Raw genomic sequence first — 22,208 nt, 5'->3', positions numbered from 1 at the left:
TATTCCTGTTTTTCGGTTAAAAACTTATGTTTTTAAAAAACTCACTGACTTTTGTTTCAGCATGTTTTCTTTTTATGACCACAGGTCTTGAAAGATATATAATAGGCAGCTTATTACCTGAGTTATGTTCACTTTTGTTTTGCTTTTGTTCATTTACATGATTTAGATGGACAGCTCAAGCCAAGTATGGAGCACAGAGCAGTGACGTAACAATAATAAACACTGCTGAAGAGTTATGACCATAAATTAGTGTGCAAAATTTAAAGCCCCTCCGTATTTTCACCATCCACCATCAATGCATGTTTTTTTAATGTATGAATTAATTAATTTTTTCAATTCACTAAACAAACACATCTTCATCTGTTAAGTGGTGCTGAATGTTTTTCTAAGATATTTTATTCATTATGATTTCGTGTTATTGAACGTCAGTAGAATCTGCAGATTTTATAGAGAGAATTACATTATATTAGAATACGATTATATAGTATATGCTTGACGTAGAGATGATTCTATTCTTATTCTTTCCTCTAAGCCAGTCTGTGCTCTGTGTATGTATTAGGCCCCCCTGTGTTGAAACATTCCCGTACTGTACAAACTCCAGACGTTAACAGAGCAATTTACATGTTTTACAGTCAACAGAGATTTACAGACACGCCACTGATGTCAGGAGGGTGAGCAGAGACATAATGCGTTTGAGTGTGGCGACCATAAACATTTATAAAGAGACACATTTATCTTAAAATCATGCATGCTAAAATATCTAGCTCTTGTTTCTGTGATAGTAGGTCTACGTTACATGCGTTACACTTGCGATCTTCAGACTCTTGCGCGTGCCATTCATTGCCACTAGAGGGCACCAAACCATCTCTTTTTTTGTGGGTGGGGTTTAACAAGTGCTAGAGAAACGACACTAACACTCTGTTCATTACAATGTTTTGGACGGTTTTTAAAGGGGTCATGAACTTCCTTTTTTTTATGTTGTACTGTTCTCTGGGGTCCACTTATAATGTTATCACGATTTTTACATAAAAAACATCATAATTTAGAAGTAATAGGCTATTTTCTGTCCCCGTGGCGGATAGTAGACTCAGAAGTAAATGCCCACTGATATGATTGGCTAACAGTTGTGTATGTTTGACAGCCTAATTGACATCCTTCAGAGATAGTGTGTTTTAGGTTAAAAACGCATACATACTCAGTAATTCCATATCAAACGATCTGTAATAACGGACAAAGCAAGTGACCACATAATAAAAACAGTTACTCACACTTCTGTGGTGCGACATTACTGTTGGATCCAATATAGTCGCCACAGCATTGTCTTTTCGTTTCAATCTTTCTGAAAATCCTGCGTCAAATTGTGCTTTGTTTGTTAATCCGCGGTAAAAATGACGTGAACAAAGGACCAAGCAATCTGGATCTTCATTAAAAATCACAATAGTTTATCCACTATTTCCTGATGTTAGGTTCAGAAGGAAGGCAATGCAAAGACTGTGTTTTTCCACAACTTGGCACTGCAGTGTCTTGCTGTCTTCTAAGCCATCTTTATATTTTGATTTCTATGTTGGTAACAAAATCTATGAGCGTAAAAAAAACATGCACAGACAAATCCAAATTAAACCCTGCGGCTCGTGACGACACATTGATGTCCTAAGACACGAAACGATCGGTTTGTGCGAGAAACCGAACAGTATTTATATTATACTTTACCTCTAATACACCACTATGTCCAACTGCTTTGAGCGCGCAGATGAATGATGAATTAAAAATCATCATTTGTGTTCTACTGAAGAAACAAAGTCACCTACATCTTGGATGCACAGAGCAGTGACGTAACAATAATAAACACTGCTGAAGAGTTATGACCATAAATTAGTGTGCAAAATTTAAAGCCCCTCCGTATTTTCACCATCCACCATCAATGCATGTTTTTTTAATGTATGAATTAATTTATTTTTTCAATTCACTAAACAAACACATCTTCATCTGTTAAGTGGTGCTGAATGTTTTTCTAAGATATTTTATTCATTATGATTTCGTGTTATTGAACGTCAGTACAATCTGCAGATTTTATAGAGAGAATTACATTATATTAGAATACGATTATATAGTATATGCTTGACGTAGAGATGATTCTATTCTTATTCTTTCCTCTAAGCCAGTCTGTGCTCTGTGTATGTATTAGGCCCCCCTGTGTTGAAACATTCCCGTACTGTACAAACTCCAGACGTTAACAGAGCAATTTACATGTTTTACAGTCAACAGAGATTTACAGACACGCCACTGATGTCAGGAGGGTGAGCAGAGACATAATGCGTTTGAGTGTGGCGACCATAAACATTTATAAAGAGACACATTTATCTTAAAATCATGCATGCTAAAATATCTAGCTCTTGTTTCTGTGATAGTAGGTCTACGTTACATGCGTTACACTTGCGATCTTCAGACTCTTGCGCGTGCCATTCATTGCCACTAGAGGGCACCAAACCATCTCTTTTTTTGTGGGTGGGGTTTAACAAGTGCTAGAGAAACGACACTAACACTCTGTTCATTACAATGTTTTGGACGGTTTTTAAAGGGGTCATGAACTTCCTTTTTTTTATGTTGTACTGTTCTCTGGGGTCCACTTATAATGTTATCACGATTTTTACATAAAAAACATCATAATTTAGAAGTAATAGGCTATTTTCTGTCCCCGTGGCGGATAGTAGACTCAGAAGTAAATGCCCACTGATATGATTGGCTAACAGTTGTGTATGTTTGACAGCCTAATTGACATCCTTCAGAGATAGTGTGTTTTAGGTTAAAAACGCATACATACTCAGTAATTCCATATCAAACGATCTGTAATAACGGACAAAGCAAGTGACCACATAATAAAAACAGTTACTCACACTTCTGTGGACATTAATTACTGTTGGATCCAATATAGTCGCCACAGCATTGTCTTTTCGTTTCAATCTTTCTGAAAATCCTGCGTCAAATTGTGCTTTGTTAACGAATCCGCGGTAAAAATGACGTGAACAAAGGACCAAGCAATCTGGATCTTCATTAAAAATCACAATAGTTTATCCACTATTTCCTGATGTTAGGTTCAGAAGGAAGGCAATGCAAAGACTGTGTTTTTCCACAACTTGGCACTGCAGTGTCTTGCTGTCTTCTAAGCCATCTTTATATTTTGATTTCTATGTAGATCTGCGTCTGCCTCTCTCGTTATTTACACTACATGCGTGAATCGGTGGGCGGGGGTAAACAGGCAGTGATGTAGAAGCAGGCATTGATCTTCTTCTGAGGAGGCGGGGTTTAGTCACACTATTACGTCATAAAGTGGTACATTCCACAACCTGTCGTTTTGGCAGATTGGCTTCAAGATAAGCTGTTTTTAGACTAACGAGAAAGTTTTGAGTTCTGAAACTTACAGGAGGTTTTTATAGTACAATGACTTCTTATATGTCAAAAGATAAAGGGACTTTTGATTTCTCAGTTTATGACCCCTTTAATGTGAAACCTTACTTCTGTTATTCGTAAACACTGCCATGACATTCCATCCTTCTTAGAAAGTATGACACTCTTGATGTGTCAGAGAGAAACTGACTGCAGTGCAGTTGTGCTCTCTGTATTTCTGGCGATTTATTCATGACCATTGAAGTACAAACAGAAATGTTAAACTCACTCAGACGTGTTAAGCTCTTTTGGTTTGCCACTGAGAAGAAAAAAAACTCCTCTGTTAAACAAATGGACAACAACAGCTCAATATGTTGTTGTTAGTTGTCTTTAAGTATTATGGTCTGTATTTCTGTTGTAGGCTATTTGATTTTGTAATTTTGATAAAGCAGATAAATGTGCTTTCTCTGCCGCTTTGTGTACAGTGATTTGCTCATTTGTAAATGGTTAATAAAAAGGAAAGCTCAGTATATATAAATATACTCAAATTTGATCTCTTCCTTCTGCTGTTTGAACTTCCTTTTTATGACAGAAACAGTTTTGTGTTCATTTTAGATGTTAAAAATATTTTCAGATTTGTGACGAGCAAAGAAACACCATGGTGCATCTCTCCAAGAGAATGATGACGAATGTCTGAGAAGAAAGTGGCCCCATTGGTTGAGGTGCATCCTGCACAATTGTATTCTGCATTTTCGCCTGTGTAAAAATGCATCACCTCTGTTATTTTTTCTGTGGCTGTCTTGAATTTGCCACTCACTTCCTCTGCTCATGAAGAGTCAGAGTGTGGGTACGAGGAGTGACAGTGCTGCTCTGCTGTTTCTCTACAGCCTGACAGAAATGCTGGATGTAGGAACTTCAAAATAACTCTTGGTTTGCTCACACAAACCCTACATGCGAGCCTATGAGCAGATTCAACGTGTTTGGAGGTGTTAAAAAAAAGAAAAAAAGAAGAAGAAGAATCAGATCAGCAGAGGAAGGAGGAAGTAAAGAGAAGAAGAGAGGCTGACTGGAAAGAATGTACTCTTAAGAGTTCACAGTGTGTTTTGTGATTGTGTGTGTGTGTGAACGAGAGAATGTGTGCGAGTGTGTCTGTGTGTGTGTAACCTTTCGGTCCGATTTTGAAGAAATGTCTTTGAGACTACCTCGCAACTGGGACTTCAGCACCTTCAGAGCTGAAACCGCCAAGATAGGTGAGTGACACTGTGTGTTTATTTGTGTGTGGGCAAAGGTCAAAGTCTTTTTCATGTTTTAGGAATTTCACTTGGCCAGGTGGGTAGATTTATGTGTTATTCATTGACACAACAGGCCTTCTGTCACTATAGGAACTAGAGTTTTGGTCTATATTGATGCATGTAATGTGTGACTTTTATGTTATTGGAAATGTAATTGTAATTGTAAATTTAGTGTAACTTAGATTAGGATTTTACAGTATCTGTAAATCACAGACAAAAGTGGCATAGTGATGGTATAAAGACTTCACCCTGAGGCTATATAACCCACTTAAGCACTTCTCATCTGCTACACGGTTTCTGTTGAATCTCTGACACACCTTTTGATGTGTTGTATAGTCATTGTGACAAGATTATTTGTAGAACTTCGTTTCTAATTTGACAATGTTCTCATTAATCTCCAGGCTGTTCAAAAACTCTTGTTAAAGAGTTAAAGCATAACTTTAATAGTAGATTTATGGTGCAATCAAGTATAAAAAGAGGCAGTTTTATGGTTGTGTCTTTTTCATGTTTTAGGAATTTCACTTGGCCAGGTGGGTAGATTTATGTGTTATTCATTGACACAACAGGCCTTCTGTCACTATAGGAACTAGAGTTTTGGTCTATATTGATGCATGTAATGTGTGACTTTTATGTTATTGGAAATGTAATTGTAATTGTAAATTTAGTGTAACTTAGATTAGGATTTTACAGTATCTGTAAATCACAGACAAAAGTGGCATAGTGATGGTATAAAGACTTCACCCTGAGGCTATATAACCCACTTAAGCACTTCTCATCTGCTACACAGTTTCTGTTGAATCTCTGACACACCTTTTGATGTGTTGTATAGTCATTGTGACAAGATTATTTGTAGAACTTCCTTTCTAATTTGACTAAATGTTCTCATTAATCTCCAGGCTGTTCAAAAACTCTTGTTAAAGAGTTAAAGCATAACTTTAATGGTAGATTTATGGTGCAATCAAGTATAAAAAGAGGCAGTTTTATGGTTGCACAGGGATACAAATTTCTACAGGCACATTTTGACCATGAAATACAATACAGTGCAAGACCGAACACACAATAGTTGATCCATGAGCACATACTTTCAGACCTGTGTGTATTGACATGACTGATAAACTATTGATGGGAATACTATTCATTTTGAGACCTTACTGTTATATATGTCCAGAATTCTTCCCAGGACGACAACCCCTCTTCTCTAACACCATTTATTCGATTAAGCATGGATTCATAAGATGCGATTTCTACCATTGCATTGGCCCACTCTTTCAATTATGGGGCTTTGATTTTTTTTTTTTTTTTTAATTTGTACATTTTTATAGTTTTTTTAAATATACCAGTTGATATTTGATCTATACAAGTCAGTGTTGCATTTTTAATTGTGCATGCTCATTTCCCCTATTTTTGCATTTTAGGTTACTTTTGCCATCATCTAACACTCACTTTGAATTTGTAAAAATATGAATAATTTAAAAATACAAACAAATTATTTATTAATACTCTCGAAATGAATATCTATGGATATTCTAATGTTGTGATGCCTAAATTCACTTGCACCTTGTAAAATGATTGATTTAAGCGACGTTTCCTCAGCAGTATCCTAGGTTAAGAAAGCAAGTGTTTCTCACATCGTGATCATTTTCTGATGGCTTTACATTGCTCTTATTATATAAAGTGTATTGTTACTTGATATTTCACTGATATTATTTATTCAAAGCATCTTATAGTACAGCCAAATGTTTTAAAGTCAACAAAAACAGTGTTTATATAGGGGTGCAGAATATATTGGTATTCTATTCTAATATCATTATTATATGTTTTTATTGCTTTTTTTTTTTTTTTGGAAGGCTGATGGATAACAAGTACAGGGATACAAATTTCTACAGGCACATTTTGACCATGAAATACAATACAGTGCAAGACCGAACACACAATAGTTGATCCATGAGCACATACTTTCAGACCTGTGTGTATTGACATGACTGATAAACTATTGATGGGAATACTATTCATTTTGAGACCTTACTGTTATATATGTCCAGAATTCTTCCCAGGACGACAACCCCTCTTCTCTAACACCATTTATTCGATTAAGCATGGATTCATAAGATGCGATTTCTACCATTGCATTGGCCCACTCTTTCAATTCTGGGGCTTTGATTTTTTTTTTAAATTTAATTTGTACAATTTTATTGTTTTTTTAAATATACCAGTTGATATTTGATCTATACAAGTCAGTGCTGCATTTTTAATTGTGCATGCTCATTTCCCCTATTTTTGCATTTTAGGTTACTTTTGCCATCATCTAACACTCACTTTGAATTTGTAAAAATATGAATAATTTAAAAATACAAACAAATTATTTATTAATACTCTCGAAATGAATATCTATGGATATTCTAATGTTGTGATGCCTAAATTCACTTGCACCTTGTAAAATGATTGATTTAAGCGATTACTGTTTTATTTTAATTTTAACAACTATTTAGAAATTTAATATCAGCCATTTATAAGTTACCAGCCATAACATTAAAAACTGAATGTGAGTGAAACAGGGTGTTCAATGGAAAACTAATGTAAGGCAGGATTTGACTTTTTAACAGGAATTGGTAGAATTGGAAAAAAGGAAGATAGTGATGATGAAAAGAAAAATGATTAAATTAAAAAAAGTATTAAATTAAATTATTTTAATGAAAGATTGCTAAGACATTTTCATGCAGAGCTGTTTTGCTGAATGTAAATGATCAACAGTCCCTTTACTAATGTCACAAACTTAAGCCTGACGCAAACAGCTTCTTGCATCTCTGCTGTGATCTCCTCGGTAATTCATGGGGAGTTTGAACCTGCTCTCTTCCCTTCCCCTGATCCCAGCGTGTGTCATTGAAATGGGTGAGGTCTGAAGCCGGACAATGTGTGTGGGCCTGTGGTCCAGGAGAGAGAACAGTGGTCCGTGCTCTCCGTCAGGGAAGATCTTCTCAAAATAGACCAAAGAGGCTGGCGTTAGGTGGGGATCTTTCAAAAATGCTATTTCCTGTGGCTGATGAGCTTGTAACTTCCTGTTTATCTTAGTTCTCTCTCTTCTGCCCTTTCCTCTGATCTCAATGGGTTATAGCAAATTTGACTACAAAAAACTCCAAGCTGCTTACATCACTGTGACACCGTTTCTTGTCAATTAGATAATGGCTGATTGGTTGCCTTCTAGAGATGTATTTGTTGTAGACATGAAGTCAAGTGTTTTGTGGCTTCACTAAGCAGCTGATTGGGATGCTTATATCATTTTCTTATTTTCTGTGTCTCTGAACTTCTCAGTTTTTCTTATCTCTCAATCACAGGGGTCTCTACTCCACCCTCCCTTTGCTATGGGCTATCCCACCAGAAAGCAAAATCACAAATGGGATCTCTTTAGTGTCTTAGTTCTCCTTCCCAGACACCAATGGGCTCAAATGGAGCACAAATGGAGACTTTTTGAGAGAAAGTGAGGGGAAAAAATTTTGTTTTTATAATGCTATTCTCAAATTTACAAAGATTTACATGCAATCAAGTCTGCAATCAAAGTCATGTTTTTCATGTTAATTCTATCAATATTATATTATAATCTCCTACTGACAAAAAAAAAAAAATGCTAGTCATGTTTTGCTCTTAGCTGGTGTAAGAGGGTTTTAACCGGTTTACCTTGGCAGCAATCTGGTCTCCGAGCCTGACCACAGGAAAAGTGTCCCAAACCACTCTAAAACCAATTAACAAACCAGTTTGACCAGGCCATGAGACCTGCTTAAACCAGCAAACCACCTTAGGTTGGTTTAAGTTTTTTTCAAAACCAAATGTCCACATAAATATTAAAGATCTGTACACTTATGTCAAACTGTGTAATTAAGAAAAACGTAATTAAGTCTCTCAAAGTATGAAAGATGATTAACATATATTTATTATTATTTAATGCATTATGCATTCTTTTCTCTTTTTCTGTCTACATCTTTTTATTTGTACTTTCCTGAAGTTTTATTTTATTTTATTCAGTATTCTGTCAGTCAAAAGACTGAACTAAAACTAGTATTAGTCGACGATATACAACCTGAATGGCAAAATTTAATTGAAAAATCAAAATTTTTAAGTATTCGTTGTTTCTTTTATGCTTTGACAACATGTGACTTGAGCTGCATGAACTATACGTTTGTAAAAGACCTAATGATCATGTGATCCAGAATCTTACCTAGTATTAGTCGACGATATACAACCTGAATGGCAAAATTTAATTGAAAAATCAAAATTTTTAAGTATTCGGTTTGTTTCTTTTATGCTTTGACAACATGTGACTTGAGCTGCATGAACTATACGTTTGTAAAAGACCTAATGATCACGTGATCCAGAATCTTACTTTTTTTTTTCTTTTGGTTTATTTCCAGGTTTAAATTTTATCTTGAATTGTCCAAGCTATATTCACATAAATCTTAAAGCTCTGTGCACCTATTGTATGTTAACTTGTGTTTTTTATTTTTATTTCTATGCATAAACATCTAAAACCAGGTTGATTCTTGAATGAAACATAACTGAGAACTTCATTAGATCTCTCAAGGTATAAAAGGGCAATCTCTGAACAATAAAAGGTTTCTCTTTGATGTTTCAGTTCTCAAACTCATGTGGGAAAGAGTCAAGATCCAATAATACCCTTTTGACCTATCGAACAATCCATTGCATAGTAACATCGAAAGCCGTTTCTGCTTAAGTGCATGCTATTGTTCCTGTCAGAACTGGTCTTTTTCACGACCCTAAAGTCACAGCAGGACATTTTCTTCAGCATTAGGACAATCACAGCCAGTCTGCAAATATTTGTCATGCAGGAAGCTGCTAGGCTCAGACAGTTACCCACTGTCATCACCACAATATATGCATGCTGTTCTCATGATATAAAAATAGAATTAGTTCAGTGACAGGTGATTTGATTTTCAGCAAGTCTCGGACTCATCTGCGTGTTTGTGTCTTATTCTCTGCCTGCTTTTATCGGTTTCCACCTCAGCTCGCTCCATGAGTGTTATGCCAGGGGAAGGTAGCCCTGGATCCACTCACACTGGTTTTAAGAGATCCATGGAGAAACCTCTGAAGACAGGTTGGCTGAAGAAGCAGAGATCCATCGTAAAGAACTGGCAGCTGCGCTTCTTTGTGCTGAGAGGAAACGTCCTTACATACCATAAAGATGACAGAGAGAGCGCCGTCCAGGTAGGAGACAAGCAAGCATGAGCAATAGAAACATTACTTTTTTTTGTTATTATTTTTAATGCAGTGATTTTTTTTTCTGTCTTCATCATCAGGACAATCACAGCAAGTCTGCAAATATTTGTCAAGCAGGAAGCTGCCGGGTTCAGACAGTTAGCCACTGTCCTCACCACACATGTGCATGATGGTCTCGTGATATAAAAATAGAATTAGATCAGTGACAGGTGATTTAATTTTCAGCAAGTCTCGGACTCATCTGCGTGGTTGTCTTATTCTCTGCATGCTTTTTATCGGTTGCCACCTCAGCTCGCTCCAAGAGTGTTATGCCAGGGGAAGGGAGCCCTGGATCCACTCACACTGGTTTTAAGAGATCCATGGAGAAACCTCTGAAGACAGGTTGGCTGAAGAAGCAGAGATCCATCGTAAAGAACTGGCAGCTGCGCTTCTTTGTGCTGAGAGGAAACGTCCTTACATACCATAAAGATGACAGAGAGAGCGCCGTCCAGGTAGGAGACAAGCAAGCATGAGCAATAGAAACATTACTTTTTTTTGTTATTATTTTTAATGCAGTGATTTTTTTTCTGTCTTCATCTTTCTTTTTCTTCTTTCCTGTGGTTTTTAATAAAAATAAAAAAATCCAATGCCAGTCCTGTCATCAAAAGTTTAATTTAGTTTTTTCTTTTCTTTTCTTTATTTTTTGGTATTTGGTTTCAGATATTTGTTCTTGTGATATTCATGTTATCCAGAATCGTAAAAATTTCATCCTTATTTTTAATTATAATATTGTGTTCTATATTTTTAATCTTTTGTTTATTTTAAGGTTCAATGTAAATCTTGAATTCTAGATTTTCAGTGTGGTCTCAGACTTTTCTGTCTGAATCTGTCTGCATGTCATCTAAATATTTCCAAACTGATAGTGACATTCAAAACCAATAGCGTAATGTTTTTTATTTCTACAAAAGTGAAATTTGCTTTTATTTATATTATATTTATTTCTGATATTTATTATTATTGTGTTATGACATAATTTTATCTACTGATTTACTAAATTTATTTACTATTATTTATTTTCTATTTACTAATTTATTTTCCACTCAGTAACTATTCTCTCTTGTCTCATTCTGATCTCAGGGAACTATACCTTTGTTCTCATGCCAAGTTAATGAGCTACCATCAAATGCAGATGATAAATTCCTGTTTGAGATTATCCCAGGTAAGTCTTTTTATTTAGTTGTATTATTACATGTATCACAGGCCGGTTATCTATGCAAGTTGGTTATATTGTATAGGGCAAGATATCATGGGCTACTACTGTATATGTTGGAGGGTAAAGTCATACAGCTGTTTTGTCCCTGATGCTTCAGGTAGCAGTGCAGATCGGGAGCGGGATGCCTATGTTCTCATGGCGACGAGTCAGAGCGAGATAGAAGAGTGGGTGCGCTCCATTCGCAAAGCCATCGGATCACGGTCCAATGGAGGTGTCTATCATTCATCATACAAATAATAAACAATATAAATGTGTTTGTTATAGATTGAGGAGGTTCTCATAATAATCATTCTCTCTCATACTGTAAGAAAAAACATTTCTGCCAGGACATTTCCTTTAACTCTAAGACACAACACAATGTAATGAATAATGTTAAATGACAAAAACTGGGGGCTAAAACACCTGTGAAAAAAAATCAATACAGAAAATTCCTTTTCAGACTTTTCTTAGAGTGTATGGTGGTGTAGACTAGTGGTTAAAACTGGTAACCCCAATGAAACCCTATTACCTATTTATAATGATATGAATTCATAGACTGCCACTGCTATTCAATAAAATTCTTATTTTCTTATGTAAAGTATTTGGGAAGAGCCTTTCAGACATCATGGTATATGAGAAGAAATTTGGGTCACGTCTGGTGCCCATCCTGGTGGAGAAGTGTGCTGAATTCATCAGAGAGCAAGGTCTGATTGAGGAGGGCATCTTTCGCCTGCCAGGACAGGACAACCAGGTCAAACAGTTCAGAGAGGCCTTTGATGCCGGAGAAAGACCCTCGTTCCCCAGGTAAAGCTTCACATGTGTAAATCTGTGTGAAACGGCGCAAGGATGGTGTAGAGAACTGATCTGAATAAAGCATATTGTTTACAGAAAGTATTGTGATGGTACCGTAGTCCAGTAATGGCATGCAATGGTAATATTGATATGTACCATTCTATTAAATACTTAATACATTCATGTGCCATGCATTTTAAAGGTACTTCAAAGAATACCATGATATTACCATGGCACACTACCATTCAGACTTTTGGAGTCTGTAAGATTTTTTAAATGTTTTTTAAATAAGTTACTTATGCTAACCAAGGCTGCATTTATTTGATCAAATAAAGTATCGTACAGTACAAAATACAGTAAAAACTGAAATATTGTGAAATATTATTACAATTTAAAAAACTGTTTTCTGTTTTAATATATTTTAAAATAATAATTTATTCCTATGATGGCAAAGCTGAATTTTCAGCATTATTACTCCAGGCTTCAGTGTCACATGATACTTCAGAAATCATTTTAATATGCTGATTTGCTGCTCAAGAAACATTTCCTATTATTATTAATGTTGAAAACAGTTGGACTGCTTAATATTTTTGTGGAAACAGGATTCTTTGATGAATTAAAAGTTCAAAAGAGTAGCATTTATTAAAAATAAATGAATGATTGTACAAATATCTTTACCTTCACTTTTGTATTAAAATGTATTAAAATAAATATATATATTTTTTTTTAAATTTTGAATTAAAGACTTTTGAATTTAAAAAAAGGTAATACAATGGCTTATTTTATTTTATTTCTTTTATTTGTTTGCAATAACTTCAGAATACTCGTTACTGCATTTGGTGAAGAGAAGCATTAAATAAATGAAATAATTAAATGTCCAACAGTCAAGAAATATCCATAATCTAATAAAATATTTAATTTTAATATGATTTTTTGTACCTGATTTTGTGACCATGCAATTTTCTTTAAAGTTTGCATGCAAATGGGGTTTTTATGTGGATAACCACACTCTGCATGACCATTTATGGTGACACTAAAGTCTTCATTGCTATTTTGAGGAAGTAGAATAGGTAAAGAGTTTGACCCAGAAAGTTTGAACTAGATGTGTGTGTGTGTGAGAGAGAGGACGTGCAAAAGCATGAGAGATAGAGAAAGAGAAATACAAAAGCACACTATTTCAGAGGAACCTGGCTGGCGCACACTGTGTGCGGCTGAGCCACATCCTGTCCTGATCTTGCCATTTAACACACACACATATCCATTTGACAAGCAACTGTTTTTGCATTTCATCTTCATCCTTTCTGACTGCAAAGAAGATTAATAGACTGTAATGACTCAATGTCAAATTTTTACTTTATTTGTTTATACCTTCTGCCTGCAGTGACACTGATGTCCACACGGTGGCGTCCTTACTTAAGTTGTACCTCAGAGAGCTTCCTGAACCTGTTGTGCCCTGGACTCAATATCAGGACTTCCTTGACAGCACTCTGATGCTGGATGCCACCACTGCAGCTGTGAGAACCACATTCACAAAGACAGTATTTCTTAGAGTGTATGGTGGTGTAGACTAGTGGTTAAAACTGGTAACCCCAATGAAACCCTATTACCTATTTATAATGATATGAATTCATAGACTGCCACTGCTATTCAATAAAATTCTTATTTTCTTATGTAAAGTATTTGGGAAGAGCCTTTCAGACATCATGGTATATGAGAAGAAATTTGGGTCACGTCTGGTGCCCATCCTGGTGGAGAAGTGTGCTGAATTCATCAGAGAGCAAGGTCTGATTGAGGAGGGCATCTTTCGCCTGCCAGGACAGGACAACCAGGTCAAACAGTTCAGAGAGGCCTTTGATGCCGGAGAAAGACCCTCGTTCCCCAGGTAAAGCTTCACATGTGTAAATCTGTGTGAAACGGCGCAAGGATGGTGTAGAGAACTGATCTGAATAAAGCATATTGTTTACAGAAAGTATTGTGATGGTACCGTAGTCCAGTAATGGCATGCAATGGTAATATTGATATGTACCATTCTATTAAATACTTAATACATTCATGTGCCATGCATTTTAAAGGTACTTCAAAGAATACCATGATATTACCATGGCACACTACCATTCAGACTTTTGGAGTCTGTAAGATTTTTTAAATGTTTTTGAAATAAGTTACTTATGCTAACCAAGGCTGCATTTATTTGATCAAATAAAGTATCGTACAGTACAAAATACAGTAAAAACTGAAATATTGTGAAATATTATTACAATTTAAAAAACTGTTTTCTGTTTTAATATATTTTAAAATAATAATTTATTCCTATGATGGCAAAGCTGAATTTTCAGCATTATTACTCCAGGCTTCAGTGTCACATGATACTTCAGAAATCATTTTAATATGCTGATTTGCTGCTCAAGAAACATTTCCTATTATTATTAATGTTGAAAACAGTTGGACTGCTTAATATTTTTGTGGAAACAGGATTCTTTGATGAATTAAAAGTTCAAAAGAGTAGCATTTATTAAAAATAAATGAATGATTGTACAAATATCTTTACCTTCACTTTTGTATTAAAATGTATTAAAATAAATATATATATTTTTTTTTAAATTTTGAATTAAAGACTTTTGAATTTAAAAAAAGGTAATACAATGGCTTATTTTATTTTATTTCTTTTATTTGTTTGCAATAACTTCAGAATACTCGTTACTGCATTTGGTGAAGAGAAGCATTAAATAAATGAAATAATTAAATGTCCAACAGTCAAGAAATATCCATAATCTAATAAAATATTTAATTTTAATATGATTTTTTGTACCTGATTTTGTGACCATGCAATTTTCTTTAAAGTTTGCATGCAAATGGGGTTTTTATGTGGATAACCACACTCTGCATGACCATTTATGGTGACACTAAAGTCTTCATTGCTATTTTGAGGAAGTAGAATAGGTAAAGAGTTTGACCCAGAAAGTTTGAACTAGATGTGTGTGTGTGAGAGAGAGAGAGAGAGAGAGAGAGAGAGAGAGAGAGAGAGAGAGGGAGGACATGCAAAAGCATGAGAGATAGAGAAAGAGAAATACAAAAGCACACTATTTCAGAGGAACCTGGCTGGCGCACACTGTGTGCGGCTGAGCCACATCCTGTCCTGATCTTGCCATTTAACACACACACATATCCATTTGACAAGCAACTGTTTTTGCATTTCATCTTCATCCTTTCTGACTGCAAAGAAGATTAATAGACTGTAATGACTCAATGTCAAATTTTTACTTTATTTGTTTATACCTTCTGCCTGCAGTGACACTGATGTCCACACGGTGGCGTCCTTACTTAAGTTGTACCTCAGAGAGCTTCCTGAACCTGTTGTGCCCTGGACTCAATATCAGGACTTCCTTGACAGCACTCTGATGCTGGATGCCGCCACTGCAGCTGTGAGAACCACATTCACAAAGACAGTAAATCAGAAGAGTAATGATTCTTTGACTAACTGCAATCTGATCAATCCCAGGGCAAAGAAAAGCTGGAGGAACAAATCAGGCTTCTGCCAAAAGTGAACTACAACCTTCTGAGTTACATCTGCAGGTACAAGTCCCTATAAGAATGAAAAAGGATCAGACACTGATAGGAGCAAAAGCAAGCTGACACTGGTATATCCATGTTTGGTTTTGCAGATTCCTTTTTGAGGTCCAACAGAACTCAAAGGTGAATAAGATGAGTGTTGAGAATCTGGCCACAGTGATGGGAGTGAACCTGTTCAAACCACAAGTGGAGGACGCCATCAGTATGATGAAAGGTCATCATCCTAAGACAAATAAAACATATGTAATTTATATTGTTTTTAAAATACCTCATGAATTCAAAATTTTGTGTTGTCCTTTTAATCCATGTCTGTTCAAATATACATAGGCCTATACATATTAGGCAGACAATATAAACATTTACAGCCTTTCTTTTCTGGAAAAAAATGAACCTAAAATATTAATGACAATTTCTTGCTCTAATTTTTTGTATTTTTGTCCAGCAAAATGCTCTCTAGAATGAGAATATCCCTTGCAAAAGCAAAAAGCATATCATGGCATACTTGCATACTCCTTTTTCTGCACTAAACTTTTCATGCTATATATTCAGTAGTTCAACAGTTGGGTAATATGTTTTAAACTAAAGGCTATTGGCTATATTTAAAAACAAATCCTTTGACATATCACACTCATAACTTTCTGTTTTAATGTAAAACAGTAAAAAAAAATAATTGGTTGTTTCTGGGGTATTTAACCTGAACTGCAATGAGTAAGAATGAGATTTCAAGTATGGTGTTTATGGTTAGCACATTGTAGCGCTGATCATTGTTCTCACCTCACACACACAGGAACTCCCATGATACAGAAGGTAATGACGGTGATGATCAGACACCATGAGCTGTTTTTCCCACCCTCTAAAGACATGCTGCCATCTCCTCTTCCGAGCAAGAAAAACAAAAGCAAGAAGAACAGTAACCCTCGCAGTTTTGTGGGCTGGGAGTCTGCAGAGGTACTGATCACGTAAAATAATCATGGAAAAAAAAATATTTATGGAAAACGTGCAAATATCAGACCGTTTTAAAATTGTGATTTATAGGCCTGGAGAATTCATAAATAATAAAATCATGGAACATTTAAAATATTCTGTTCAAAAATATGGGGTCGGTAAGAGCTTTTGATGTTTTTGAAAAAAGTCCTTTCACCAAGACTAATTTATTTGTTCAAAAATACAGTAAATCTGTAATATTGTGAAATAGTATTAATATATTTTATATATTTTAAAATGTAATTTATTTCTGTGACAGCGAAACTGAATTTTCAGCTGCCATTACTCCAGTCTCCAGTCAGTCACATGATCCTTCAGAAATCCCTTTAATATGCTGATTTAGTGTTCAGGAAATTTTATTTTTGTCTATACGGTGATAACGTTTTTCTCCAAGGAATTTATTTGAAATAGAGACTTTTTGCAAAATTATAAATGTCTTTACTGTCATGTTTGATCAATTTAATGTGTCTTTTTTGTATTGATGTCTTTCAAAATGCTCTTACTAAATTTATAAATAAATTTGGCCTTATGCTTGGCAATATCAGGACATTTAAAAATTCTTAAATATTTGATCAGTTTTAAGTTATTCAGCTAGAAAATTTGTACATTTTCTTTAGAGAATTTTAGAATTTAGAAGGTATCTTATTTATAATGTAATTTATAAAAATAAAAAAACAAGCAATCAAAATAGCTGGAAAGGTTTTTATTTGTAGGCTTCAAAATGAGAATACAATCATATTTGAGGAATACACCTACTGTTTGTCAAGGTTGCGTTTTTTTTGGAGCTGTCACTGCGTTACTTTCACACCTGTATCTCTTAACTGATCGTATCACTCTTCTCTCAAAGTGTGAGGTGTCCTCCCTTTCTGAATCTCCTGAGGAAGAGGAAATGGACACACCTGAGGAAGAGAGGAAGGACCTGTGGTCATCTGAGACAGGGTCAGAAGGCACATCTATTTCTCCTACCTCTCCATTTTCATCTACAACCGACATGTGGCCCGACAGCCCCAGAAAAAGGACTCAAACTCTATCTAGCTTGGGCTGTCCGTCAGTGGGAAAAACAGCCTGCGAGCCTTCTTGGGAACACTGGAGCAGGTTCCAGGAGAACTTTAACGAGAACGAAGAGAAAACATTCTCAGAGGACATCTTTAAGTTACTTGACCTGCAGAAAGTGACACTGTTTTCTGGAGGGCAGAAAAGTGAAAAGGAAAACATTGAAGGACAAAAGGACACAGAGGACACAGGCTTGCATAAGACAGTTAGCGATGTTGTAGACAAACAGATAGATGCTCTAAAAACTCAGGCACTGAGCACAACGCCCTTGCCCAAACCTCGGCCGAGCAATGAAGTGAGTGCGGCAGCTGTGAGCAGGGAGAAGCCAGCGGCACCTTCAGCACCAGCTCTCCAGAAAAGCAGTGCAGCTCAACCAGAAAACACAGACTCAACGAACATCATCAACAGGTATGGCCCAATACAAGTATACCTGTGATCATTATTTGCCATGCAATAATTAGCGGAGTTTGCTAAGGGTCAGTGATTTAAGCAAACATCCTTCAGACATATTTGCATGCTAGACAATAAAATGGACTTATACTTACATTGAAGGAGGGATCTGGGCCATATCTAGGGACCAGAATGTCAAAGAGTCTTGGGGGTGAGCATTTTATATGTGGCCCATTAAGTTAGCAGCAAGAACTCAGAACACTCTTATTGTGGCAGGGATCTAGTTAATCTTTAAAGTTAAAATGTAAAAGTCACTTATGCTCACCAAGGCTGCATTTATATGAATAAAAATACAGTACAAACTGTAATTTTGTGAAATATTATTACAATTTAAAAGAACTGTTCTAGTTTAATATATTTTAAGATGTAATTAATTCCTATGATGGCAAAGCAAAAAATTTAAGCAGCCATTACTCCAGTCTTTAGTGTCACATGATCCTTCAGAAATCATTCGAATTTGCTGACGTGGTGCTCAAGTGACATTTCTTCTTCTTATTATCAATATTGAAAACGGTTGTGGTAAAGCAATAAGCCCCAAGAAGCCGTGGTTTACAGTGAATTTATAACAGCTAAGGGGCATTGTTAGACACGACGCGAAGCGGAGTGCCTATAACCCCCTTAGCTGTTATAAATTCACTGTAAACCACGGCTTCACGGGGCTTATTGCTTTTATAAAACGGTTATTCCATATGCATAGTAAGGTTTCACAAAATCAAACAGAGCAAATAAAGTGTAATGATGTTAATAAAAACATTACTCTTCCACCAAACAATGTAGTTCCTCAGAATCAGTGGTTGTTGCAACAAAGTGGTTGCCGATCAACACACAAACATAAACAAAGGTGTATGTTTGTAGAATAATTTACAACAGCTTCGAACGTGGCTCAGCCAATCAGAATCAAGGTCCGGAACTATCCGTTTTATAATGCTTAATATATTTGTGGCAACAGTGATAATTTTTTTCAGGATTCTTTGATGAATAGAAAGTTGAAAAGAACAGTATTTATTTGAAATGGAAATCTTTCGTAACATCATAAATGCCTTTAATATATATAGGCTATATATAAATTTCTGTATGTGTTTGTACCTTCAGTCTCCAGCAGAAGAACAAAGAGCTGAGCGCTACAGTGACAGAGCTGCAGGCAGCACTTGAGGCAGAGCGACGCTGCAAAGCTGCGTTAGAGATCTTACTACGCAATGCAGAGCGCAGCAGGGACGAAGCACTCATGCACAATGAGCAGCTGAACAGAGAGATTCAAGAATTCCTCAGCAGACCGACTGCTGGACCGTCATAGTGACACCATCAAATGAACAAAGTTCAAAATAAGTCCTGTCTAGCTCCTTAGAGGAACAAAACAAGCAATCTGGACAACTCCATTGGATTTTACAACATGAACTGGTCTGAATAATGTCTTCAAAGTAAGACTAGTGGTAATGTCCATCTCTCAGATTTTGTCTATGATGTGACATAAGTAAAACCGCTACAGTATATGTACAGGAATGACGGATTTGATTGAGTTTCACATTGGGATTGTGATCCGTAACGAGACAATATGTGAATTTTGAAGCGATTCAGTATTGGACTAAACATTTTAGAGATTTATAAAGAATACTTAATTACTTTCTGTTGAAATGTTATAGTATTTTCTAATGGATCTCAAAAAATAACTCCCCAACAAGAACAAAAAAAAAAAGAGTTTTTAGGCACTTGACAGCTAGTCTGGCAGAGACTACTTTGATCCAACTAAGGCCAGCTTGGTTTAAACTATTTTTTTCAACATGGAGAAGTCTTGCCCACCTTTAATTATTAATGATAAACTGAATAACTATTGTGACAGAGGTTTAAAATTATTATTGTTTGTGTGATCACAAAACTGAGCTAGACTCCATTAGAGTCTGTGAACAATTTGGTGAAAAGGGCAAAAAACACAAAATGTGGATTGCTGTCAGTAAATAAACAGTTTTTATCTGGCTTTTCTTTCCTGCACCTTCACTTCTGTTGTCTGGTTGCAGTCAGAAGAGATAAAATGTGACAGAGAAATGGGAAGAATGCTTTCAGATCAGAATTCACACAAGAGACCACATGTGTGTTTTAGGGGAAGTGGTAAAAAGACTAGGAATTACGTAAGGAAGAGCAGACCAGATAGCATTGTGTCTGTCAGCTGTCATAATGCTGATTAAATGAAAGGGAAGGAATTTCCTATTTCCGATCAGGCTGGATTATACAGACAATGTGCTGCTCAAAATCAACACAAAGCTGATATTGAGAATATATGATCAGATGAGTCATTCATGTGGTGGAATCCAGTTTGTTCTGTGATGATTTTAAGTGGATCTTTCCCAATGTTTCTCTTGTACACTTAAATTGAGCTCATAGCAGCACCACAGTTTCAAAGATAAACAACACTGTCATCAAGTGTATCTTCGTACAGGAAAGATTGAGCGTGAGGAAGAACGTAGAGGAAGAGATTGAGCGTGAGCATTACAGCATGTGACACCACTCATTACTGGGTCAACATTTCACGTGCATACCCATCTATAAACCAAAATAATAATTACCTGTGGTGCACAAAATAAATTTGGAGGAATGCACATGTTGTTCTTTATAATTTTTTTGTGAAAAACAGCACCAAAGGATTGTTTGGAAGCAGCATTTTTATTTAATTTTGAATTCATGTGCATCACTAAATATGATATAGGCTGCTACAGGTGACTTACTAGCACTTTTTTTTTTGCCGCGAACGATTTAGTGCGTGAGTGAATCATACGAATGATTCAGACTGAATCGCGAACCCTTTTCTAACCCTTTCCCCTTTTCTCTACTGTCAGTTCTGATTTTAAACAGCCGATAGAAACTATAATGTGAAGCTACTAACAACATTTTTCAGCTACCACATTTTGACAGAATGTCAGCTGTATTTTAAAAACAAGTTACTTTTTCCAACAAGCTATATCAGTGTGACGCAACATTATGGCTGTTCATTGTTTACACAGCTTTACAGCGAATAAATGGGTTATTCAGAGTCTGACTCATTCTAGCGATTCACGAATCGGTTCATCTTAAAGGTGACATATCATGAAAATCGGACTTTTCCAGGTTTTAAGTGCTATAACCAGGTCCCCGGTGCATCTACCAACCAAGGAAATGTGAAAAAGATTAACCCAGTAACCTTGTTTTGGTAAGCCTTTTTCTGCAAGCATCTGAAAAAACGAGCACGTCTGATTTCGCTCCCCTAGTGACATGGAAAAGGGATCTCATAATATTACCACCCCATCATCTGTAAGTTTCCACCCACGGCGCTGTCATTTTGATTTAGCAAGCGACAACGGTGTACCAGCTCTAATGCCATGGCGAAAGTTTGAGCAAAACATGCTAACTGTTCTGTCTTTGGCTGCACTGACGAGCACAGAACACTGTTTAGAGTCCCAGCCTCAGAGGAGACAACAGAGCAGAGGATTCAGGGCCGGCACCACCACCCCCTCACTCAAGATGAGTGTAAAAATTGATTTAATGAAATATAATGGTTTATTTAAAAAAAAAATACAGTTGCCAAATGCATAGGCTTTCTAGCATTAATATGATGCTACTGTGGCAGGACAATGAGGCATATAAATAAAATTTGCAATAATAGCCCACTACGCCACCTAGGGACTTCCACCCCAGGATATACACCACTCAACCACACAGGTTCGGTCTATCCAGAAATGATTGAGGTGTTTCTGCCAGTTGCCACCAATGTTTTATTACATCAAAAATAATTTTCTGTTTAAAAACAAGGAAGTCACAATTCACAGGGGGACATGTTCGATACAGATGCCTTTTAAATACCCATAAACAAAAAAAAGGATACCAATAAAAGTATATTATGCTAACTGGGGGCAGAACAAACAAACAAAAAAAAAGGAGGAAAACAACAAGAATTACATATAAGAAACAAACAAAACAACCACAAAAAAAAACTTGAAAGCACCACCTGGGTCACTGAGAGCACTTACAAGGAGAAAATCCTAAACCCCCCGACAGACCCGACAGCCCTCACACTCTAGTGCTCTCCACTGCAACCACACAAATGAAAAACAAATGTGTTCCACACTGCACCCCAAAGAAAATCTCTCTAGGTCCCCAAAGGGAGAACTCTCAGCACTGACAAAGAAATACAAAAACAAATATACAATTCCACAATAAGAAAAATAGGAAAGAAAACTGCAGATATATGCAAAACATTA

At 36.1% G+C, this 22,208-nt stretch overlaps 1 protein-coding gene across 1 annotated transcript; it reads left to right on the top strand.

The window, feature by feature from the left end:
* The first annotated feature begins 4,219 nt into the window (after nt 1-4,219).
* On the top strand, nt 4,220-19,948 carry arhgap25 (Rho GTPase activating protein 25). The gene is made up of 11 exons (XM_016240453.1): nt 4,220-4,634; nt 10,194-10,393; nt 11,019-11,100; nt 11,252-11,365; nt 11,733-11,937; nt 13,307-13,439; nt 15,425-15,498; nt 15,588-15,709; nt 16,283-16,443; nt 17,327-17,940; nt 19,075-19,948. The coding sequence occupies exons 1-11, from the start codon at nt 4,571-4,573 to the stop codon at nt 19,274-19,276; spliced, it is 1,971 nt and encodes a 656-aa protein (XP_016095939.1). The 5' UTR covers nt 4,220-4,570; the 3' UTR covers nt 19,277-19,948.
* Nucleotides 19,949-22,208: the final 2,260 nt, after the last annotated feature.

Source organism: Sinocyclocheilus grahami, unplaced genomic scaffold (genome assembly GCF_001515645.1).
Source record: "Sinocyclocheilus grahami isolate Dianchi unplaced genomic scaffold, SAMN03320097.WGS_v1.1 scaffold589.1, whole genome shotgun sequence".
Taxonomy (NCBI): domain Eukaryota; kingdom Metazoa; phylum Chordata; class Actinopteri; order Cypriniformes; family Cyprinidae; genus Sinocyclocheilus; species Sinocyclocheilus grahami.
Note: the sequence above shows the minus strand (reverse complement) of the source record. Positions and strands in the feature narration are given on the sequence as shown.

Bases quoted from the DNA above. Each gene is read 5' to 3' on its own strand.
- arhgap25 (XM_016240453.1), top strand. From the start codon at position 4,571: ATGTCTTTGAGACTACCTCGCAACTGGGACTTCAGCACCTTCAGAGCT. The intron at 4,635-10,193 runs GTGAGTGACACT...TTGCCACCTCAG, and splicing joins AGCTGAAACCGCCAAGATAG to CTCGCTCCAAGAGTGTTATG. The intron at 15,499-15,587 runs GTACAAGTCCCT...TTGGTTTTGCAG, and splicing joins CTTCTGAGTTACATCTGCAG to ATTCCTTTTTGAGGTCCAAC.